The 19,186-nt window shown below is 32.7% G+C and overlaps 1 protein-coding gene across 1 annotated transcript; it reads left to right on the top strand.

Annotated features, from left to right (window-relative positions):
* Positions 1-858: 858 nt before the first annotated feature.
* LOC145335261 (cytochrome b5 reductase 4-like) lies at positions 859-18,774 on the top strand. Its single transcript, XM_080180999.1, has 9 exons — positions 859-950; positions 2,005-2,080; positions 12,533-12,603; positions 13,310-13,396; positions 13,780-13,856; positions 14,257-14,338; positions 15,048-15,096; positions 17,093-17,286; positions 18,656-18,774. The coding sequence occupies exons 1-9, from the start codon at positions 902-904 to the stop codon at positions 18,772-18,774; spliced, it is 804 nt and encodes a 267-aa protein (XP_080037125.1). The 5' UTR covers positions 859-901.
* The last annotated feature ends 412 nt before the right edge of the window (positions 18,775-19,186 follow it).

Raw genomic sequence — 19,186 nt, 5'->3', positions numbered from 1 at the left:
AAAAATGTGATAATACAGTGTGATAGTTAAGTTCTCGTCTACCATAACAAGTATTTGCTATCAGTCTATTTGAGAACTTGTTTGTTAAAAGATAATTTTCCATTAAGGGTATATATTACAGAGATAGGGGGAACAATTGGCTGTTTACTACTCTGGTCCCCAAAGTCCTTTAATAACGTTTCCTTATTCATTGTTTTAAGAACCCTGGGGACTTAAGTAAATTTTGATTGGTTGGTTATTTAAGTTAAGTGTTCAAACGTTTCAATTTGGTGTATCATAATTGGAGATGTACATCAGTTTATCATGCAGCCATTGTCTTATCCCTTTAGATCCCTGTATATTTTTTAACAATGTTGAAAATCTTTGTAATGTAATATTTTTTATATATTTTTGTTGCAGAAAATCCACAAAATACCTAATGGATAAAAATGTTATTGAAGTGAATGTCAATGATTTTAGTTCTAAAGACGAAACCAAAGGAAAAGAGACACTCTTTATTCCAAACTTAAACTAATACTCTAAGTGAGTAGGTTGACATAAAGAATGAAAGCATGAAAAGAATAGGATTGATTTATCAATAAAAAAAATGCCTTTTTTTAACGACATATGAATTGGGAAAAATGGTTGTATCAGGAAGGTATGTGCTTTTGCAAAGTTTATTAACTCTTTTTGTAAATCTTCAAGTGCCAGTTGTAAGGGTAAGACATGAATTGGTTTCCCCAATGTTGAAAAACAAATTAGATTAATATTGGTTGAAAAGATTAGACACTACTACTAGTTTTAGAACCAACTAATCCAAATTCATAAGAAGTACCTAAACTTTTTACCCTTCCTCCCTGGTGCAAAGCTTTTAAAATAATACCTATAAAAAGTGTTTCCATACAAAGAAGAAAAGTATAAGATGGCACCACCACCAAAAATATCAACAAATAGCCTCGGAGTCCCAGGAGGTACAACTGCAATTTATCTTACTAACCTCGGAAAGCTGGCTAAGAAAACAATATACAAAAGATGTTCGTTCCTTGGGACAACTTCAAGCGTTTCAAAACTACAATAATGGATATACCTAATATACATGGATATTTTGACAGAGGAAAGTTTTTCGTCAATTTTGGTTGCCCTTACTTTTTGGTCAATACGTACCTCCATGGAGTAAATTCACAAGAGAAGGAGGGGTGAAAGGTATCGTTATAATAGCCAGTTGAAAGTTTCATTTATTAGAGTAAGCGAAAATCTGTTGCACTATCCAAGTAATTATTTATCGATTTCAACAATATATATAAATTAGATGAGATATTGAAACATAGTCTGTCCTTGACATTAATTTTAGAGATCAATAAGAGGGCAGGGGTGTATATTCTGCAAATTTGATCAGGCTGAGGGGGGGGGGGGGAATATGTTGTTGGGGGGGAAAAAATGTAAAAATTAAGAGGACTGAAAGCATATTTTTCTTTTTTTCTCCCATCTTTGGTGAAAAAAACTAAAAAATATGTGAAAGGGGGCATGATATGAATAAAATAAAGAGTTCTAAAACTATTTTTTTATTTTATCCCCTTCCTTTCTGGAAAAAAACTAGGAGGGGGAAAAAAATAAAAAAATTTGCAGGAGGGGAATGAATCTTGTGCAGAATATACAATACAACCCTGTAAGGGGGTGGGGGGAGTTCTGACACTCTAGCGTAAACTGAAAACAAAACAGTGATTATAGGCTTTGTCTTTGGAGTGAGAGAATAGGTTATTTCACAAAAAGTTTCCTTTTGGGATGTGTAGTTTCCCTATATTTAAAAAAAAATTGGATTTGCCTCCAGGTTGTTTCTGGTCAGGTAAAAATGAAGAAAAAAATATTTTTGAAGAGTTAGAGTTTAACTTATAAAACAAAATGTGGATCTTTTATCTCTAAATATGTAAATAACATTAAAAAATATGCATGTTTTGTTTTATAAGTTGAACTCTACCTCTTCAAAAACTCTCCCCCTCTTTATTTTTCATCTACATTATTTTAAAGGTGGCGGATCCAGTTTATCAGTCCCTGGAGCTTCCTGCCTGTCCCTACCCCCAGCTGCCAACAAGTCAAATCTAAGGTAATGAAAATGGAATCATCCTACCAATTTTAAACTTTAGTTTATAGTCAAAAGCACATGAATTATAAGCAAACAACAAGGGCCATTTCAATTGAAGATAAGTTTATGTTTCCATCTATAATACAAAGTAGAACGATGTCTAAACAGACAGACATACTTTATTTGCAGAGAAGTTAGAAAAAGAGGGGCCAATAGGCTGTTTATTACACTAGTCCCCAAATTTTATAATAACGTTTTCTTATTCGTTGCCTTAACAGCTTTAGATATTTTTGATTGATAGGCTCATTAAGATAAGTGTTCAAACTTTTCAACCACTTATTATAATCTACTTAAGGGGTTATTTTGTGTATCATTATTGGGGATGTACATCAATCGGCAATTGTCTTATCCCTTTAGATCCCCAATAGTAGTAGTGCATTTAAGTTTGAAGAACTATATTATCCTCTGCCAATAAGCACATCATTAAACAATACAATGTTTATTGTATTTTAGATATTGACAAAGCATTTGATACAGTACAACATTCTATTAGCTTATTACAGACACAAAATTTTATCTTACTTCTGACTTATATACTGTTCGTCCAACCAGGGAACTAAAGGGATAAGACAATGGCCGATAAATTGATGTACATCCCCAATGATGAAATTAATGGTTGTTGAAACGTTTGAACACTTAACTTAATAAACCAACCAATCAAAAGTCAGGAAAAGTCTCCAAGTTTGTAAAGCCAACGAATAACAAAAATTATTATAAAAATTTAAAGACTAGGTTAATAAACAGCCCATTCTCCTCTCTCTCTCTCTCTCTCTCTCTCTGACAAACAACAGTAAAGCTCAGTGGATAGATAGAATTTACACGGCTTCTAAACTTTCTTGAGTAGATTCCCTCTGATAAACATTATCTACTACTGAAAGAATAAAGTTAGATTACTAAATATATTTTTCCTTTTTTTACCCCTATTTAGGGAAAAAATAGAATATTTCTTAGCCGGGTGGATAAATAAATCTTGAGCAGAATATACAACACCCCTGAAAACAAAATAGAAAAAAGGCCATAGAGCAGTCTGGCCGCCAATATTATATACAATGGTCTAAAATACCCTATTGTTGTAATCATAACTCTATCTTTCAAAGCTTTTGAGAAAATATAACGTTTGTTAACTTACTCGAACGAACTGACTGACCCTAGTAATATTGGTTTATGCTACATTAGAGTAAAAGAATAGAGGTGACAGGGGTTAAATACAGGGAGTAAGGGAGGGGACAATGGGCAATTAATTCAATTTAAGAGCATTCGCTGAAAAGCAATGAAAACCAGATTTATCGAGAAAATATTACCAAAATTGTAAAATTGTAAAGGGATCATGGTAACCTATGTAATTTAGAACAAAATTAGTTCTAAGAAAAAAATCATTTACTTTAAAATTAAATTATTAATACCTACATCACAATGTAGTAAACTTTCTGTAATTTATCACTAGAAAAATCTTGTTTAGAACTACCTCAACCCTTCTTATATATTTTTAACTGACACATAAATTCAAGCGGTTCTTAGATTGTTTAATACATAAATATCACAGTAGAGTTTCTATACATGAAATGACATTTTCTTGGGAAAAAATATTTGTTAAAACCAGCCATTAATAACAAATTTTTCTGTCTGCATATTCAGAACTATCTCAGCTAGTTAGCGGGGCATTGATGCGCAAGTACCCAAAGTCAGTCAAAATCTGCTGTATTCGTGCACATTCCCTTTAAGCCAGTACCCAAAGTCTGAGACTCCTAAAAATTGAATATTCGATACATTGTCCCCTCCCTTACTCCCTGGGTTAAATAGTTGCATGTTCATGGGGTGGGGACCCTGTGCTGACTTTCATTTGGGCTTATAGCGTCGGAAATATTAACACCGTTAAGTTGCTACATAAGAGTAGAAAGCAATTTGCTAGCAGACGAAAAGGTCCCCAATGCTGGAACCAGGTAGTTGTCTGGTTTTGTACATCTGTATTTATATATTTAAAAATGCTCTTTTGCAATAATAAATTGTTTTAAGAGTTTTGAAATCTCCAATTTTTACATTAAAATATCTCGGTGGGGTAGCTTTCTTCTATTGCTATATTTAATCGCCAAAAAGACTAGGTAGAAGAATTATTTCATATCAGGCAATTAGGAGATTTATTATGTAGATGAGATACATGTATCAAGTTTATCACACAAAAATGTTAAAATTATACATTAGCAAATGATATCTATTAGTAAAATAAAATTTGCAAAGTCATGACATTTATTAATTTTTGTGTTAATTTCAGGGATCTAAAGGGATAAGACAATGGCCGATAAATTGATGTATATCCCCAATGATGATACAAATAATTACCCCTTCTGTAGGTAAAAGTTAGCCGTTGAAACTTTTGAGTACACAACTGAATCAACCAATCAAAATTCTCCCAAGTCCTCAAAGTTGTTAAGCCAACGAATAAGAAAACGGTATTATATTTTATATTGTATATTTCTAGTGTAATATACAATACAGCCTATTGTCCCCTCACTCTGATTAATTTTAACATTTTTTCCTAATCTATTTAATTAAAAGAGTCTATATATGAAATTTAAGTTTATCCAAATCTTAATTTTGCGATAATGTAGAAACATAAAGTATCTTACGTAGCTTAGTATGTTATAGCATTACATTGCATTTTGGACGGATTTCCCGATATCTAGGACCTAGGTTGTATATTCATATATTGGAATAAAGGGATTTGTACAATTCAGATTTTTTTTCTTCATTTTTTGTGTCATTGTTGATCTAGATCTAGTTGGAGGCAGGGACTTCAATGCTTTAATAGCTTGGAGGAGAGGGGAGGGGAGATTCTAATATATTTTTTTTTAAGAATCGGGATGCCGGGGAATTAAGGGGCTTTAGAGTTTCAGGGGGTAAGGGGGGGTAAATACCCCTTTACCCCACCCGTGAACGTCTATTGTGGGGGGTAGTAATTACGAAACAGGAGTGGGCCTGCTTATTTGCCAAGGTATTTCTAGCATTACGTGTTTGAAGTTTGAAAGATAGGATAATTCTAACATGCCCATATTAATGATGATGCTATCCGTTACGGACGTACGGAGGGACTGGCCCTAATTATAGATAAGCTTCGCTGTTAAAATGATGAATATAACTCTTTTCAGATAGATGAGCTGTTTATTACTCAAGTCCCCAAAGTTTTTTAATGTTTTCTTATTCGTTGGCTTTACAACTTTGGGGACCTTATTGAATTTTGATTGGATTTTTCATTAAGTTGCGTGTCCAATTTTTCAACCACTGATTTTAAACTATAGAAGGAGTAATTTTGTGTTTCATCACTGGGAATGTACAGTACATCAATTAATCTGTCATTGTCTTATTCCTTTATATCCCTGAATACTTTAACTTTTTCTATGTACATATCTGAAGGGATAATTATCTATTTATTATCTATAATACAAAGTAGAACGATGTCTGTCTGTTTGTGTGTGTGTTTGTTTGTCTGTTTGTTTGTAGCGAAGGATCTCGCTAACCGCTGAACCGATCGGGTTCTCCTTTACAGGGTAGCTTCTCATAGGTCCCGGGAAGGTTTATAACTATTTTCTTGGGGGGTGGGACACCCCCAACCCCCCCAAAAAATGAAAAATAACCCCCCCAAAAAATTTTTCTTTTTAAAACTAAAATTAAAATAGTGGGGTCTACTACCCCCCCCTCAAAAAAAAAAAATTTCCCTCCCCCCCCAAATTAAAAAAAAAATTTCTTTTAAATCTAAAATACGAAAAATTGGTTTGATTAAACCTCATGGGGCAAAGCCCCTAGAGGCTAGTTTATTATACTACAGAATGCCCGCTACGATCATAGATGCCTCTAAGGGCACTTGGGGAGGGGGGAGTTGAATTCGATAAACCAATTTTTTATTGTAGATTTAAAAAGAAAAAGTAAAAGCCGTTAGCGAGATCCTTCAGTACAAACAGACAAACAGATAGAACTCCTGTTACTGTTTTATAAAGATTTTAACTTAGGCACTATTTAAGTTGGGTACTATTTTATTTAGATGATTTATTTTTATAGTTCTTTTATATTTCAAAGTTAAATGTAACTGAATTTATTTTAATAAGTTTAGAATAAACTTAATTTTGTTTAAAAACTTTGGTTGAAATACAGATATAATTTTGTGATGCATCGTAATATGATTACAAAACAAAAACAATGGGGATAATGTCCATAAAAGCAAAGCCTAACAAATTAGACGGGTAAATGAACATTGACAAATATTAAGTAGCAACGGCTTCATTATTCTGCATTCAGTACAAATCAAGTGTTCCTAACTGTAACAGGAATCACCATACAAAGTTTGATATTGATAAGATATACTATCACACCTAAATAAACTATCAGACATGCCCTGATAATAGAAAAGCCTCGCTATTTAAAACAAAAATTCTTGGTTTAACTCTTTAGGAAAAAATATTTATCCCGTGTTTATGTAATATTTGAAAGAAAATCTCCATTATGATTTAACTCAGTCATATCGGATAAGGTATTCTAATTGGTTAAGAGGTATAATGAACATTTTAATTTATAAAGATATATCGAATATCGATCTTATTTAAGTTAATGCTAAAAAAGGGAATAGTAGCTTACGCAATAATCCGTAAAATTGTGAGCAAGCTTCCAGTCAAATGCGTTTATTAAGTCTAACTGTTTTTAATGTTGTTAGTATAATTAAATGCATATTTAAAAACAGTTTGACCTAATAAGCGCATTTGACTGGAGTCCTACTCACAACTTTACGCATAAGCTACTATTCCCTTATTTGAAAATTAGTTAAATATACAAATGTTTTCTTCATTTATGGTTTTGCGCCATGATAGCACTGATAATATATTGAGTTTAAAACGTTGTAATATGATTCCTGTAACAATAAGGAATAATCTTAAAATAGTAGAACCTTCAACATCTACAAGATCTTAAGCTTCAAACAAAAAAACCTTACTAGGTACTTTACATTATAGGATATATTTTTTAAATGTCAGAATGCTATGAATTACTTTAGATTGAATAGGTAGTAATTTTTCCTAGAAAAAAATTTTGTAGGCGTAGCAATAAAAAAGCTACAGGCCTTCTTAATATTTGTTAACGTTTGTTTGTCGGTTTGTCTTATTTTTAAGCTTTCTCTCATTGGTATTTTTATATTCTTTTTTATTTTTATATCTTCAATATAAGTATTTATTCATGTGTTAATGAATTGAATGATGCAATTAACCAAATTGTTTTGCTCGATTAATTATTGTTTAATGATAGAATTACTCTTGAAATATTTAATACTAGCGGCTACGCCCCCTAGAGGCCTCTAGAGGCACTTGATGAGGGGGAGGTGAATCCCCAAATCCATTTTTTTAATTTAGATTTTTTAAAAATTGGGGAAGAGGGGCGGTGTTTTTGGGGTAATTTTTTAGGGGCGATTTATTTTAGGAGGGTGGTGGTACCTTCCCCCAAAATACCTTCCCCGGAGAAGCTACCTCGTTAAGGAGAACCCGATCGGTTCAGCGGTTAGTGAGATTTTTTTAGTACAAACAAACATCCTTTTACATTATTATAAGGATTAACTAGCGGCTACTCCCCTATAGGCATCTACGGAGGATGAAACGTACCCTCCCCAACATTAAATTTTAGATTTGAAAAAATTGTGGGGGTGTGAGATGCCTAGCGTGTTAAGGAGAACATTATTGGTCCATCCAGTGGTTAGCGAAATCCATCGGTACACAAGGACAGACAGACAATCAACCTGTTACTTTTCTAAAAGGATAAATACCCATAGAATTTACAGACAGTCATCACTCTACTTGTTACGTAACCTAAATATATGATTGTTATACAAAAATTGCATGCATGACTTAAACACAATGCTAACTATTGATATATAGGTAGTCTTACTTAACTACAAAAAATATTTACTTCTATTTATACACAAAAGCATTATCTTATTCTTCCGAATGGCTTGACTTATTGAGTTATTTCATTAAGTTGAATTCAACAATAAATGCATTAAGTATAGATGTATGTATAACCCTGGACAGACAACCACCTGGTTCCAGTGTTGGGTACCTTTTTTTTGTATGCTAGCAAGTAACGTTCTGCTCTTTTGTAGCGACTTGGCTGTGGTAATACTCCCGACACTATTGGCTGATTAAATGTCGGCACAGGGTCCACGTGTTGGGGTCATACAGTTATTTAACCCTTTTCCCCTCTATTGTTTTAATAATGCAACCATAAATAGAGGGGAGTATTGGAAAACTTTTAGGGAAGGGGGGTGATGAAATCCCTTTTGCATAATTTTGTTTTATTTCAGTTAAAGTTGGGGGGGAAGCTGAAACATAACAAAAATATGTTTTTGCACATAGGTAATATTTCCATATTTCTTGTTATAGAATAACATATATTTTATGATTAAATTCTATTCTTCTTATTTTATGTGCTCGGGGTAGCTTATATAGAGCAGATTTGCTCTTATTTCCCTGTAATAGGGGGGGGGGGGGGAGGGGGGAGGAGTACACTAACCGAAAAAGGTTTTTGCACATAATATTTCCATATTTCTTGGTATAGAATATCATGCATCACTTAATTCTCTTTTTATACCGTGTAATACAACTATGTAATTCAATATAGCTTCAACAACTCATAACTAAGATTACATATACTTGTATATGTTAGCAGGAAAGTAGGGGACAACGGGCTGTTTATTACACCAGTCCCCAAAGTTTTGGGTAATGTTTTTTACCCGTTGGCTTAGCAACTTTGGGGACTTTTAATGAATTTTGATTGGTTGTTTCATTAAGTTCACTGTCCAAACGTTTTAACCAACATTTGTAATCTAGAGAAGAGGGATTTTTGTTTATCATCATAGGTGAATATACATTAATTTATCGGCCATTGTCTTATCCCTTTAGATCCCTGGTATGTTAGTGCAGATTCTCTATATATAGTTTATGTGTGACAAACAGAATTTGCTGATGTAATATATTATAATCTTTTTTTTTATGATAAGTTTGACATTAAAGTAAAGCTCAAAAAAAATAAACAGTTTGACATTGGGTAAGCTTGAATTGGACATTCTTACATACATTGAATGACTGGTTTATGGAGATGCTTCGCTCATGCTCGTTTTCGTCATAGGAATTAAATTTCTAAGACTAGTTAAATACAGGAATCATTCAAAGTTTAGAATCGAGAGGGCAATTTTAACATGTATATAGATTAATTTATTAAATATCAGATTTTTTTACGAACTGACATGTTTGCTATTTTAAAAGTTGACTCGAATGATGGACCACCAGATAGATCTATTACATATGTACAAGAGTAAAACATATGTATAAGCACACTTATTAAATTTAACCAACCAAAGAATTTTTTATCCAATCTTAACCAGACAAATGCCATCTAGCTAAAAAAGATGCGTAGATTTCATTTCTGGCAACCAGAAAATCCGCAGAAATCGAATTCACGAGATCAAAAAAAGTTTCATTAAAAAAAACCTTACACCAAAAATGACAAACAATAATTATAACGACGACTTAGTTTCTTTTTCCTGTTTAATACGAATATTGAAACTAATTTTCAGGCATGCATGTTTGGTGGTATAGTACTTTTTTTAGAAACCAAAATACAGACATATATAAAACTACAAAATTGTATATTAGTTACTAGAAAGATTATATTTTTTTCTTGCTGTAAAACAACTTTTTGTACATAAAAACCCGTAATGTCTTCATTATTGATACAAACATGCATGCTGTATAGTTTTAAAAAAATTAGTCAAATAAAATACCTGATTAGAATACAAAGCAAGAAATAAAGGTTATCAACTCCCTATGAGCTTTTTGTGTTAAATAGAATTATTAATAAGAATAAAAGAGTTTCAAAAAAAAGTAAAATAACAAAATGTTAGGTGAATTGTTAATATTAAATCAATCAAAAAATGTTTTACATTCTTATAATTAATTTCAATAAAACATATATATGCTCAAGAAAGGTTATTTATAATTATGAATTCTACCAGACTAAAATATAAAGTGGAAATAGTTTATGAAGACGACCAGGGTTTCGGATCCGGATCCGCAAGGATCCGCATATTTTCGAGTCCAAGGATCCGGATCCGCAAAAAAATGCGATCCGGATCCGGATCCTTGGACTCAAAAAAATGCGGAAAAAATGGAAAAATCTACCTAAATTTATATAAAATCTCAGACATTCTCTTGATGAGAGCCAATCTTTAAGGTTTAGGGTAAGACTTGAAAATTAAAAGTATTTTTGACTTCGAATTAAGAATAAATATTTTTTAAAAGGTTTGGTGATTTTATTTTTATTGTCAAGGATCCGGAATCTGATCCGGTAGGATCCGAATCCGGATCTGGATCTGGATCCGCACTGACCAAATTTTGAGGATCCGGATCCGCAAAAAATCAATGCGGATCCGAAACCCTGCAACACAAAATGATTTTAAAAATTACTTATTTTTATCTTTTTTTTTAATCTTTAACAATTTTAATGTTTTTATTATGTAAATATATAAAGTATTATTCAAACTTAAAGGATTTAATCTTTTTCTTTGTAATTTACATGCCAAAACAGTGTAAAAATGAAGTTCTTAATTACGAATTTTCAAATCATTAGATTTTAATACAATTTATTATAGAAATAAAGAATAATTTCAACAAAAAAAAATTGCTACAAAAAGGCTTACTGTATTATTAAACTGACTTAATTGTATAATTGCATTTATTTTGTTTATTTACCTTGAAAAATGAGTTTTTAAGTGCTGCATTGGTTAAAATCAAACCTAAAAGTGCTCTTTATTCAGTGAGAGAGTGAAAAAAATATATACCTTGTTTTATAGTTTTTGATCTCTTTTTTTATATATTTTTATCTGATATTTATATCAAAATTTAAAAGTATCTATTTCATTAGATATTCATACTTTGCTAAAACGTCTTGGTTACTTTTTGCACTATATTTGCTCTAAAAAGGATTCTTTATCTGACTTTTACATTTAAAATGAAAGATTTTATGCCAATTTTTGTGTTGACTGTAGAAAAAAATAATTATTTTGTTTATATGCAATTTTCTATAATAAAATGTGATAAATGCCTTTTTTCACAGGGCAAAAAAAGTAACACTGAAAATATTTTTTACGTCTTAAGCATGTCCTAAACTCAAAGATAATAAACTTTCATAAAAGATTTATTTCAGAATATGTTATTTAGGGCATAAAATTAATTTTGCAAATTAACATTGCAAATGTTTGCCAATAACTTTTAAAAATGATTTCTGCGGATTTTCTAATTTACATGGGTGTTTTCTACACATTTTCCGCTTTCTAAAAATACCTTCCTCATAAAGATTGGCTTCCGGAAAGTATATACTTTCCGAAAATGATATGTGTAAGAGTAAAATAGTGTGTGCACAATGTTTATAAAACATTACTTTCCCCACTGGTGTAAGTCTCTTAAACCAACAGATTACCCTTGCCCCCCTCCACTAAATCTTGTTTTATCGTTTGCACCCCTTAGCTTCAAAGAGCTCTAATTCAAAGGGAGACTGAGTAAGCAAGAAAAAAGAAAAGCCTAAAACCATTTACAGAATTTTTAAAAAAAACCTATCTATAAGTATTACAACCTGAGATTCTATGGGCAAACAAAAAAAATCAGATAACCCCTCAATAAGTTTTAAACTTTAAGCCTCCTAATAGTGGTTGCTCCCTTACCATCTAAGAGCTCTTGTAAGGGGGCATACATTAGAGCCAAAATAAGAGAATTAAACTCCCCAAATCACTGCAGTGATCATCTGAATCTTAAATTATCTTTTTAGAATTATCTTTAGTTTTCATTATAAAAAATGGTTGACAAGGGTGGTTACTGGTAATTTCAGAGACTTTGCTCAATGTTTGTATAACATCAAAAGTTTTTTTCTATGATATGGATGGAAGAGTCTAAATGCAATATTTTTAGTGAGGGAGGGGATATGGAACTGCTAAAAAAATTAATAGTACCCAAAGTTTTGTAATCACGTTTTAAAATTCGTTGGCTTAAAAACTTTGAGTACTAATAAATTTTTATTGGCTGCTTCATTAACTATCAATGTTTTCAATACTAGAATTTTGGGAGAAGAAAAAAAACATCATTGGGTTAAATTTTGACTAATTGTCCTCAACATATTAGCATACTTCTTGCTTTGTCCCTAGTCTCTAGGGAAGAAGACTTAAAGAGGGTGATTTTATTTAGGATGGGATTGTTATGAAAAAAAGGAAAAATAATTTTTAAGGGGGGGGGGGATGGATGGTATTTTCACATGTGTTTGTGTCCAATTTCTAAGAAACTATCTCAAATCCATCCCAGGTATTTTAGATGGCTTTAAGAATATAATTGTTTTCAGTGTACCTAGCCCTGGTGGATTGTTCCCGCTGCCTGCCTCTCAACAGATTGCCTCCAGTGGCTCTGCTACAGGTAGTAAATATTCAAGGAGGGAGGAAGGGGACATTATTTTTATTCTTTAGCTCAAAACTTTGGTTACTTGAATTTTTAAAGTTTCAATTTACAGAAGGGTCAATTTTGTTTGTCATTTGTGATATATATAATTTATCGTTCATTGTCTCATCCCTTCAGAACCTTGAATTGAATATATTATATTACTTACTGGTTTTGGTATTGAAACAATGACTTGTAAGGCAGCTTTACGTTCCTTATTTTGATCTTCATACAGAGAAGGTATAATTGAGAGAAATTCAGTCGTAGTTTTATATTATACATTATTTTTTTATCATTAACATTGCCATTTGTTTGTATTTTTATAAAAGTCAGTAGGTAAGGGTTTATATTTTTTAATCTTAAAATAAGTCGACACCTCCAGCACCCCCCAAAAATGCAAATATTTCATTTATTCCCCCCCCCCCCTTACCATAAGGAGGGAGAAAAAATTGACATGTTTTTACTTTTTTAGTACATCATTCCTTTTTTTACCCCTCCCACTTATTTTTCGAGTTTTTTCCTTAAGGAGGTAAGGGAAAAATTATTTCTGAACTCATTGTTTTTTCATTTTTTCCCCTTTCATATATTTTTGTATCCCATCCCATGCTATTGCTGAATATACACCCCTGTAATATAATTTGGATGAAATCCTTCTCTCTTTCTTAACTAGAATTTTTGCCTTTAGGAAATCCACGAAACAAAGTTGGACTGAAGAAAGGATTCGGATTAATGGATTGGGTCAGGCTTACAAAGTCGGGACAGGACTTGACAGGTTAATGTTTGTTTTAGAATCGAAGCTACTCTATGAATACACGCATTTTTAACTGGGAATAACAAAGCTTGGAAATTATTATTAGTATTACAAAGCATTGATGGAGCGATATGTAGGTATTGTTCTATTGTTTTCATTTTGGTCGTTTCCATACAGGGTATTTTAATTGTTCAAAAGATGTAATCATGTAGTTTTACAGAATGCATCTGAACATAATTTAGTGATATTCGTAAGAATTTAAAATTTCTACACATCAAAATAAAAATCTTGCCACAAATACAACAAGTAGGTACCTCAACTCTGTTAGGTAAACTTTGAATTTAAAGTGCAAATAAGAAAAATCTTCCATTTAATTATTTGTATTCTTATTTTTATTATCAAAGGTGTTGGAGGTCCTAGGGTGAAAGGAAAACTAAGAGAAATAACAAAATCTGAATTAAAGAAACATGGAACAAAAAAGGTAGTTTTTCAAGCTTTTTTTAATTGATAATCAAATCTTGATATATATATACCTAAAGCTTTTAAAATCGTATTCTATCTCTTAACACCCAATCTGACTGATTAATATTTCTAATTGTTTATTTATTAAATTACTCCTAGTGGCTGCGCCTTTACAGGCCTTTAGGGGCACTTATCTGTTGGGGGCGGATGGGGGAAGTCCAGGGGTAATTTGTCTTGGGAGGGTAAAGGAAAACTATTTTGGTAAGCGAGATCCTTCTGTACAAACCAACATACACTTAGATAAGCAAACATCCTGTTACTTATTTATTGGATTTTTCTAAGAACCTATATTTGCTGCCAGCGAAGGGTCTTGAATTCAAAATTCCCAGAAAAGGTAATTGTTAATTTTTTCCAACAAGGACGCATGGATGGCAATAAACGGAGCTGTATTCAATGTGACACCATACATGGACTACCACCCTGGCGGATGGGATGAACTAGGTAAAACATTTGTACAAGGAGGGATAGGACAATGACAGTTTATTTAGTTTACTAGCGGCTACGCCCCTAGAGGCCTCTAGTGGCACTTTGAATGTTTTTAATTAGAGAAATAATTGGTTTATGTTTCGTTCAAGTCTCTTTTTTAAGTAGGGGTAATTTTTTTCTAGGGGTGTTTTCTCTTGAGAGGGTGGTGGTTCCCTCCCCCAAAATAGTTATAAACCTTCCCGGGACCTATGAGAATCTACCCTGTAAAGGAGAACCTGATCGGTTCAGCGGTTAGTGAGATCCTTCGGTACAAACACACAGACAAACAGGCATCCTGTTACTTTAGTATAAGTGTCAACAATATTAAAAGGCAGAGTTGCAAACAAAAGAATCAAGGAGGCCTTAGTACTTAGCTGTATGTCTGTCTGTCATAATTTTATATGATCTTTAAAATTTTGCGTCTAAAATATGAATTTCAATAAGTCAATGTAGTTCAGAGCTGGATCTTTAAATCCTTTTAATGGTGCGCCAGATCGGGGCGATCCAACTTTCCACCAATGAGAGCACAGCATTGTATGGAATGCCGCGCTGTGATTTGCTTAAATTTGGCGCACCCCGATCTAGCGCACCATTAAAAGGATTTAAAGATCCAGCTCTGTTTTTGTTTTTTCATATTAATATTAAATATTAATTCAATGTTGTTACAAATGTTTATTTTTTTTAGTTCGAGGTGCTGGAATGGATGCAACAGATTTATTTAATGAAGTTCATAGGTAAAATTGTATTTCCTATTTTATTTCTGTATCACCCTTTCTGGATCAACCCTGTCTGTCTTGCGTTCAGTCGGCACTAAAGGGTCTTCTTAACACACAGACCTTCTGTTACTTTTATATAAGGATTACGATAGATTTGCTGAAACTTTTTAGTCGAGCAACGCTAGAAATTTCTATTAAACTTTACATTTTAAATGAAAGGCATTAAATTAAATCGAGTATTCGGTACTTTCCCTCAAAGGGCCTTGTCGAACAGTGCCCCCCCCCCTTTTTCAAAAATAAATTGAAAATAAAGGGGGGGGGGTGTGATGTTTTATTATGCCTCGCCCAAGCAGGTGACCACTCAGTACCCAGTACCCAACATAACCTAACCTTGACCCTAAGTTATAGGAAAACAAATGAACCCCTCTCCCTAATTTTCGATTTTTTTGTGAAAAAAGATAGGGAGATTTTATGCTCTATTAGGCACTCTAGAAGAAACCGACGTGTATCCATTGCCTTTTACTTTGATGTATTTTCCCAAATTTCTGCTGAAATTACTCTCATTAATTAAAAGTTTAATTGTTTTTTACTTTGCTGATGTATTATTTCAATTTATAATGAAAAAGTATCGTATTAATTGAAATTATTATATTTTAATGAACTTTAATATATTAGTAGAAGTAAAGCTACTTCTTTAAGAACATTGTGTTGGTTGGTTTAATAGAGTGCAAGATGTAAAAATATTATTTTAATGAGAAAGAGGGGAAAGAATTTAACAGGGATGGCAATCTGCGGCTCTTTTCACAAAATATAATTCGAACTCTGATCAACTTATTCGATTGAAATGTCAAAAAACATCTCTATAACTCTAAATAAAAATGCATTGGATTACAAAAAACTTTTAGGGAATAAACACAGTTTGATGCTTATTTTCTTTCAGAGGTGAATTCTTAAAAAAACTTTTGCCTCACTAAAATCAGTTTGCCTCACTAAAATTTTACTGAGACAAAATTATTCCCTCTAAATTTTTAGTGATCCTCATTGATTTTAGTGAGGCAAACTGATTTCAGTGAGGCAAATTTTTTAAAAAGAATTCGCCTCAGGTTAGTTTAAGTGTAAGTTAAAAGAGTCCTTTAGGGATAGACCCCCGCAGGGTTAGAGCACCCATTGGAGCAATAAATATTTTTTTTTAATAAAAAAAAATAGGGGAGAAACATTATCTACCTACCTTGTCAAAGTAAGTTTGTGTGAAAGAACCAATACATTAATAATTAAATGTAATAAATTAATGTGTGTAGATGCATTCAATTATGTAATTATACTGCACAAAGTATTTGATAAATAATTAGGCATTGCTAGAATGAATATTTACATTGCAACCGTGGCTACTCTTTATTTAATAAGGTATGGTTCTTACATAAAACCTTAAAGAAATTGATTGTTTGTTTCTGTGTTTCTCTAGATCTATCAAAAATCAACATCCAACTATTTTTTTATATCCTATTCTATAATAAAATAGTAATAAGGTTTTATGTCTGAATCCTGGGATTTCAAGAACTACCAAACCGATTTAGTTCTCCATTTAAATAAAACATCACATAAGTTCGAGGATGGTTTTAGACTATTTGATTTGTAGATTTAAGTCATTGGATGGTTTTAAAATATTTTTCTAACCTCTTTCTGCCCCTTAGAATTAGGGTTGGGCCGGATACTTTTTAGGCTGGATACCGGATACTGGACATCCAGCTGATTTCTAAACCCGGATATCCGGTTCTGTCCGGATATCTGGCCAACGTTCGATATCCGGCGAATTACCGGATATCCGGCGTCAAAAATCAGCCGGATATCATGTAACCGGATAGTTTTATTATCTAGTATCCGGCCGGATATCCAAAATTACCGGATATCCGGCCGGATAACCGGCCAGACCGGATATCCGACCCAACCCTACTTGGAATACAGAACACCTTGATTCTATGGGCGTATCCGCTAGTTTATAATAATCTATTTGTAGATGGGTGAACTATGAAAGTCTTATGGCCGCGTGTCTAGTCGGCAAACTAGTCGAGGGCATTCCCGCCACCATCAGCCAGCCCAAAGCATCGGCAGCTGCCAATCTGTTGCCGCCGCCGACAGCTGCAGCCTCCAGGCTACTCCCGCCGTTACCCCCACCCGGCCCCAGCCTTAATAAATCTTCACAATCAAAAGGTTTGGTTTTATAAACAAAAAATTTAACTACAATTTTGATGTTGAAATTGAAGAAAAAAACTAGAAGCAAAAATAAATAATTAACACTTCATTAATTTTACAGATTGACGGACTTATATGACGTATAGACGGTCGTAAAAATTGTAACCTTTTTACATAATAAAACATTTTATGAAGGCAACTTTTTTTGTTTCTTCAATATCCGGTTATCCGGCCGAAAATCCGGTATCCGATTCCATCTAAATATGTATCCGGCCCAACCCAAATTTGTATGCAGGTCGAAGAATGTTAAAACAAGTTTTCTCTTCTATTTTCTTTGGATGTACTATGCAGGGTTTGTTTCATGTTCACATATTGCAACTCACAATCAATGTTCAAAGGGATATTAACCTCAAAGCGCCTTAATGAGCACAGAACCCCATCTAAATGAAAATAAGGTGTGTGTGTGTGGGGGGGGGGTTAGTGTTTTGTTTGTTTATTAATGTAGGTTAGGTCAGCTATAGAAAAAAAACGTCCGCCCCCCACCTTTAGTTTCAATTTTATTTAGAAATAGAAGGAGATAGTACAGTACTCTATATGCAAATTCAGGGAAAGCACCTTTAAAAGCATCTAATTTTTGTCAACATTGTATCAGTTATAATTAGATGAAAATATGTGTTACTTTTAAAAATAAGGAGATTTAAGATTTTTTGGATAGGCCTCCAGGTTGAGGAGCTCCAGGCTTCCAGGTGGTCTCTGGACAGGTAAAGATTTTTTAAAAACCTGGAGGCCTATCCAAAAAATCTTAAATCTGGGGGAAATTCATCATATAAAAATGATTTTATCTTAAATAACTTATCCTCTCAGTCAAAAGATAAAGCCTTTACACCAGGTTTACGCAAATGTGTCAAAACTACCCCCCCCCCCCTTATAAAATTCACAGGAAAATTCATCACTCAATGTTTGTTTTTACGTCTAATTTTTCTAGCTCATTTATGGATGTTATCATACTTGTTAACTTGCAATCACTATTTATGCAGAGAGAGAGAGGGGACAATGGGCTGTTTATTACACTAGTCCCCAAAGTTTTACAATAACGTTTTTTTATTCGTTGGGTTAACAACTTTGGGGACTTAAGTTAAATTTAATTGGTCGATTCATTAATTTGAAAGTCAAACAGATGTACAGATAGGGTAAGTTTTGTGTATCATCTTTGGGGATGTACAATGTACATCAATTTATCGGCCATTGTCTTATCCCTTTAGATCCCTGTAATTTATGTTAAATGTTACACATCCTTCAATTAAAAAATACACATCTAATAATCTAATAAATTAAACAACAATTATAGATTTTTACATCCAAAATTTACAAAATTTTCTTATTTTAGACGCATCTGAAACGAGTAGTACGAGCTTACCACCAATAAATGACTCTAGCACGATGATTACTGTGTCAACTAGGCATGATTCATTGATTATTGTTTTAAACAGCAGATCTATAGTATAGATGTATATACAGATAAATACCTCCCTCCGTTCTCCAATGACATTTTTTGTCGGCTAGCAAATTGTTTTCTACTACTTGGATGTGTTAATATCCCCGACACTATTGGTTGATTTTCAATGACCCTATTGAGAGTCGGCACAAGGATATTGTGATGTGGAGATACAGTTATTTCTCCCTCTAATGTTTTACTCCAATTACTTTTAAACAACGACTTTCTTGTCCATAGAAAAACTTAGTTTGAAAAAGGTATCTACACATCTAAATATTGTTTTTGTATGAAAAAATCGTCCAATAGGTATTGGGAATATATAAAAAAATCTTCAAAAAAGGTTTAATTATTAAATTAAAAACACTTCCATTACTTTGATACATTTGAAATCCATTAAAGAAGGTATTGCACAATAAGAGATTT

This window comes from Acartia tonsa, chromosome 13, assembly GCF_053477335.1.
Source record: "Acartia tonsa isolate MP-2025a chromosome 13, ASM5347733v1, whole genome shotgun sequence".
NCBI lineage: Eukaryota > Metazoa > Arthropoda > Copepoda > Calanoida > Acartiidae > Acartia > Acartia tonsa.
Note: the sequence above shows the minus strand (reverse complement) of the source record. Positions and strands in the feature narration are given on the sequence as shown.

Excerpts from the sequence above, each read along its gene's own strand:
- LOC145335261 (XM_080180999.1), top strand. The coding sequence starts at position 902 with ATGGCACCACCACCAAAAATATCAACAAATAGCCTCGGAGTCCCAGGA. Across the intron at positions 951-2,004 it reads TAGCCTCGGAGTCCCAGGAG|GTGGCGGATCCAGTTTATCA; the intron begins GTACAACTGCAA and ends ATTATTTTAAAG. Across the intron at positions 13,397-13,779 it reads GTCGGGACAGGACTTGACAG|GTGTTGGAGGTCCTAGGGTG; the intron begins GTTAATGTTTGT and ends TTATTATCAAAG.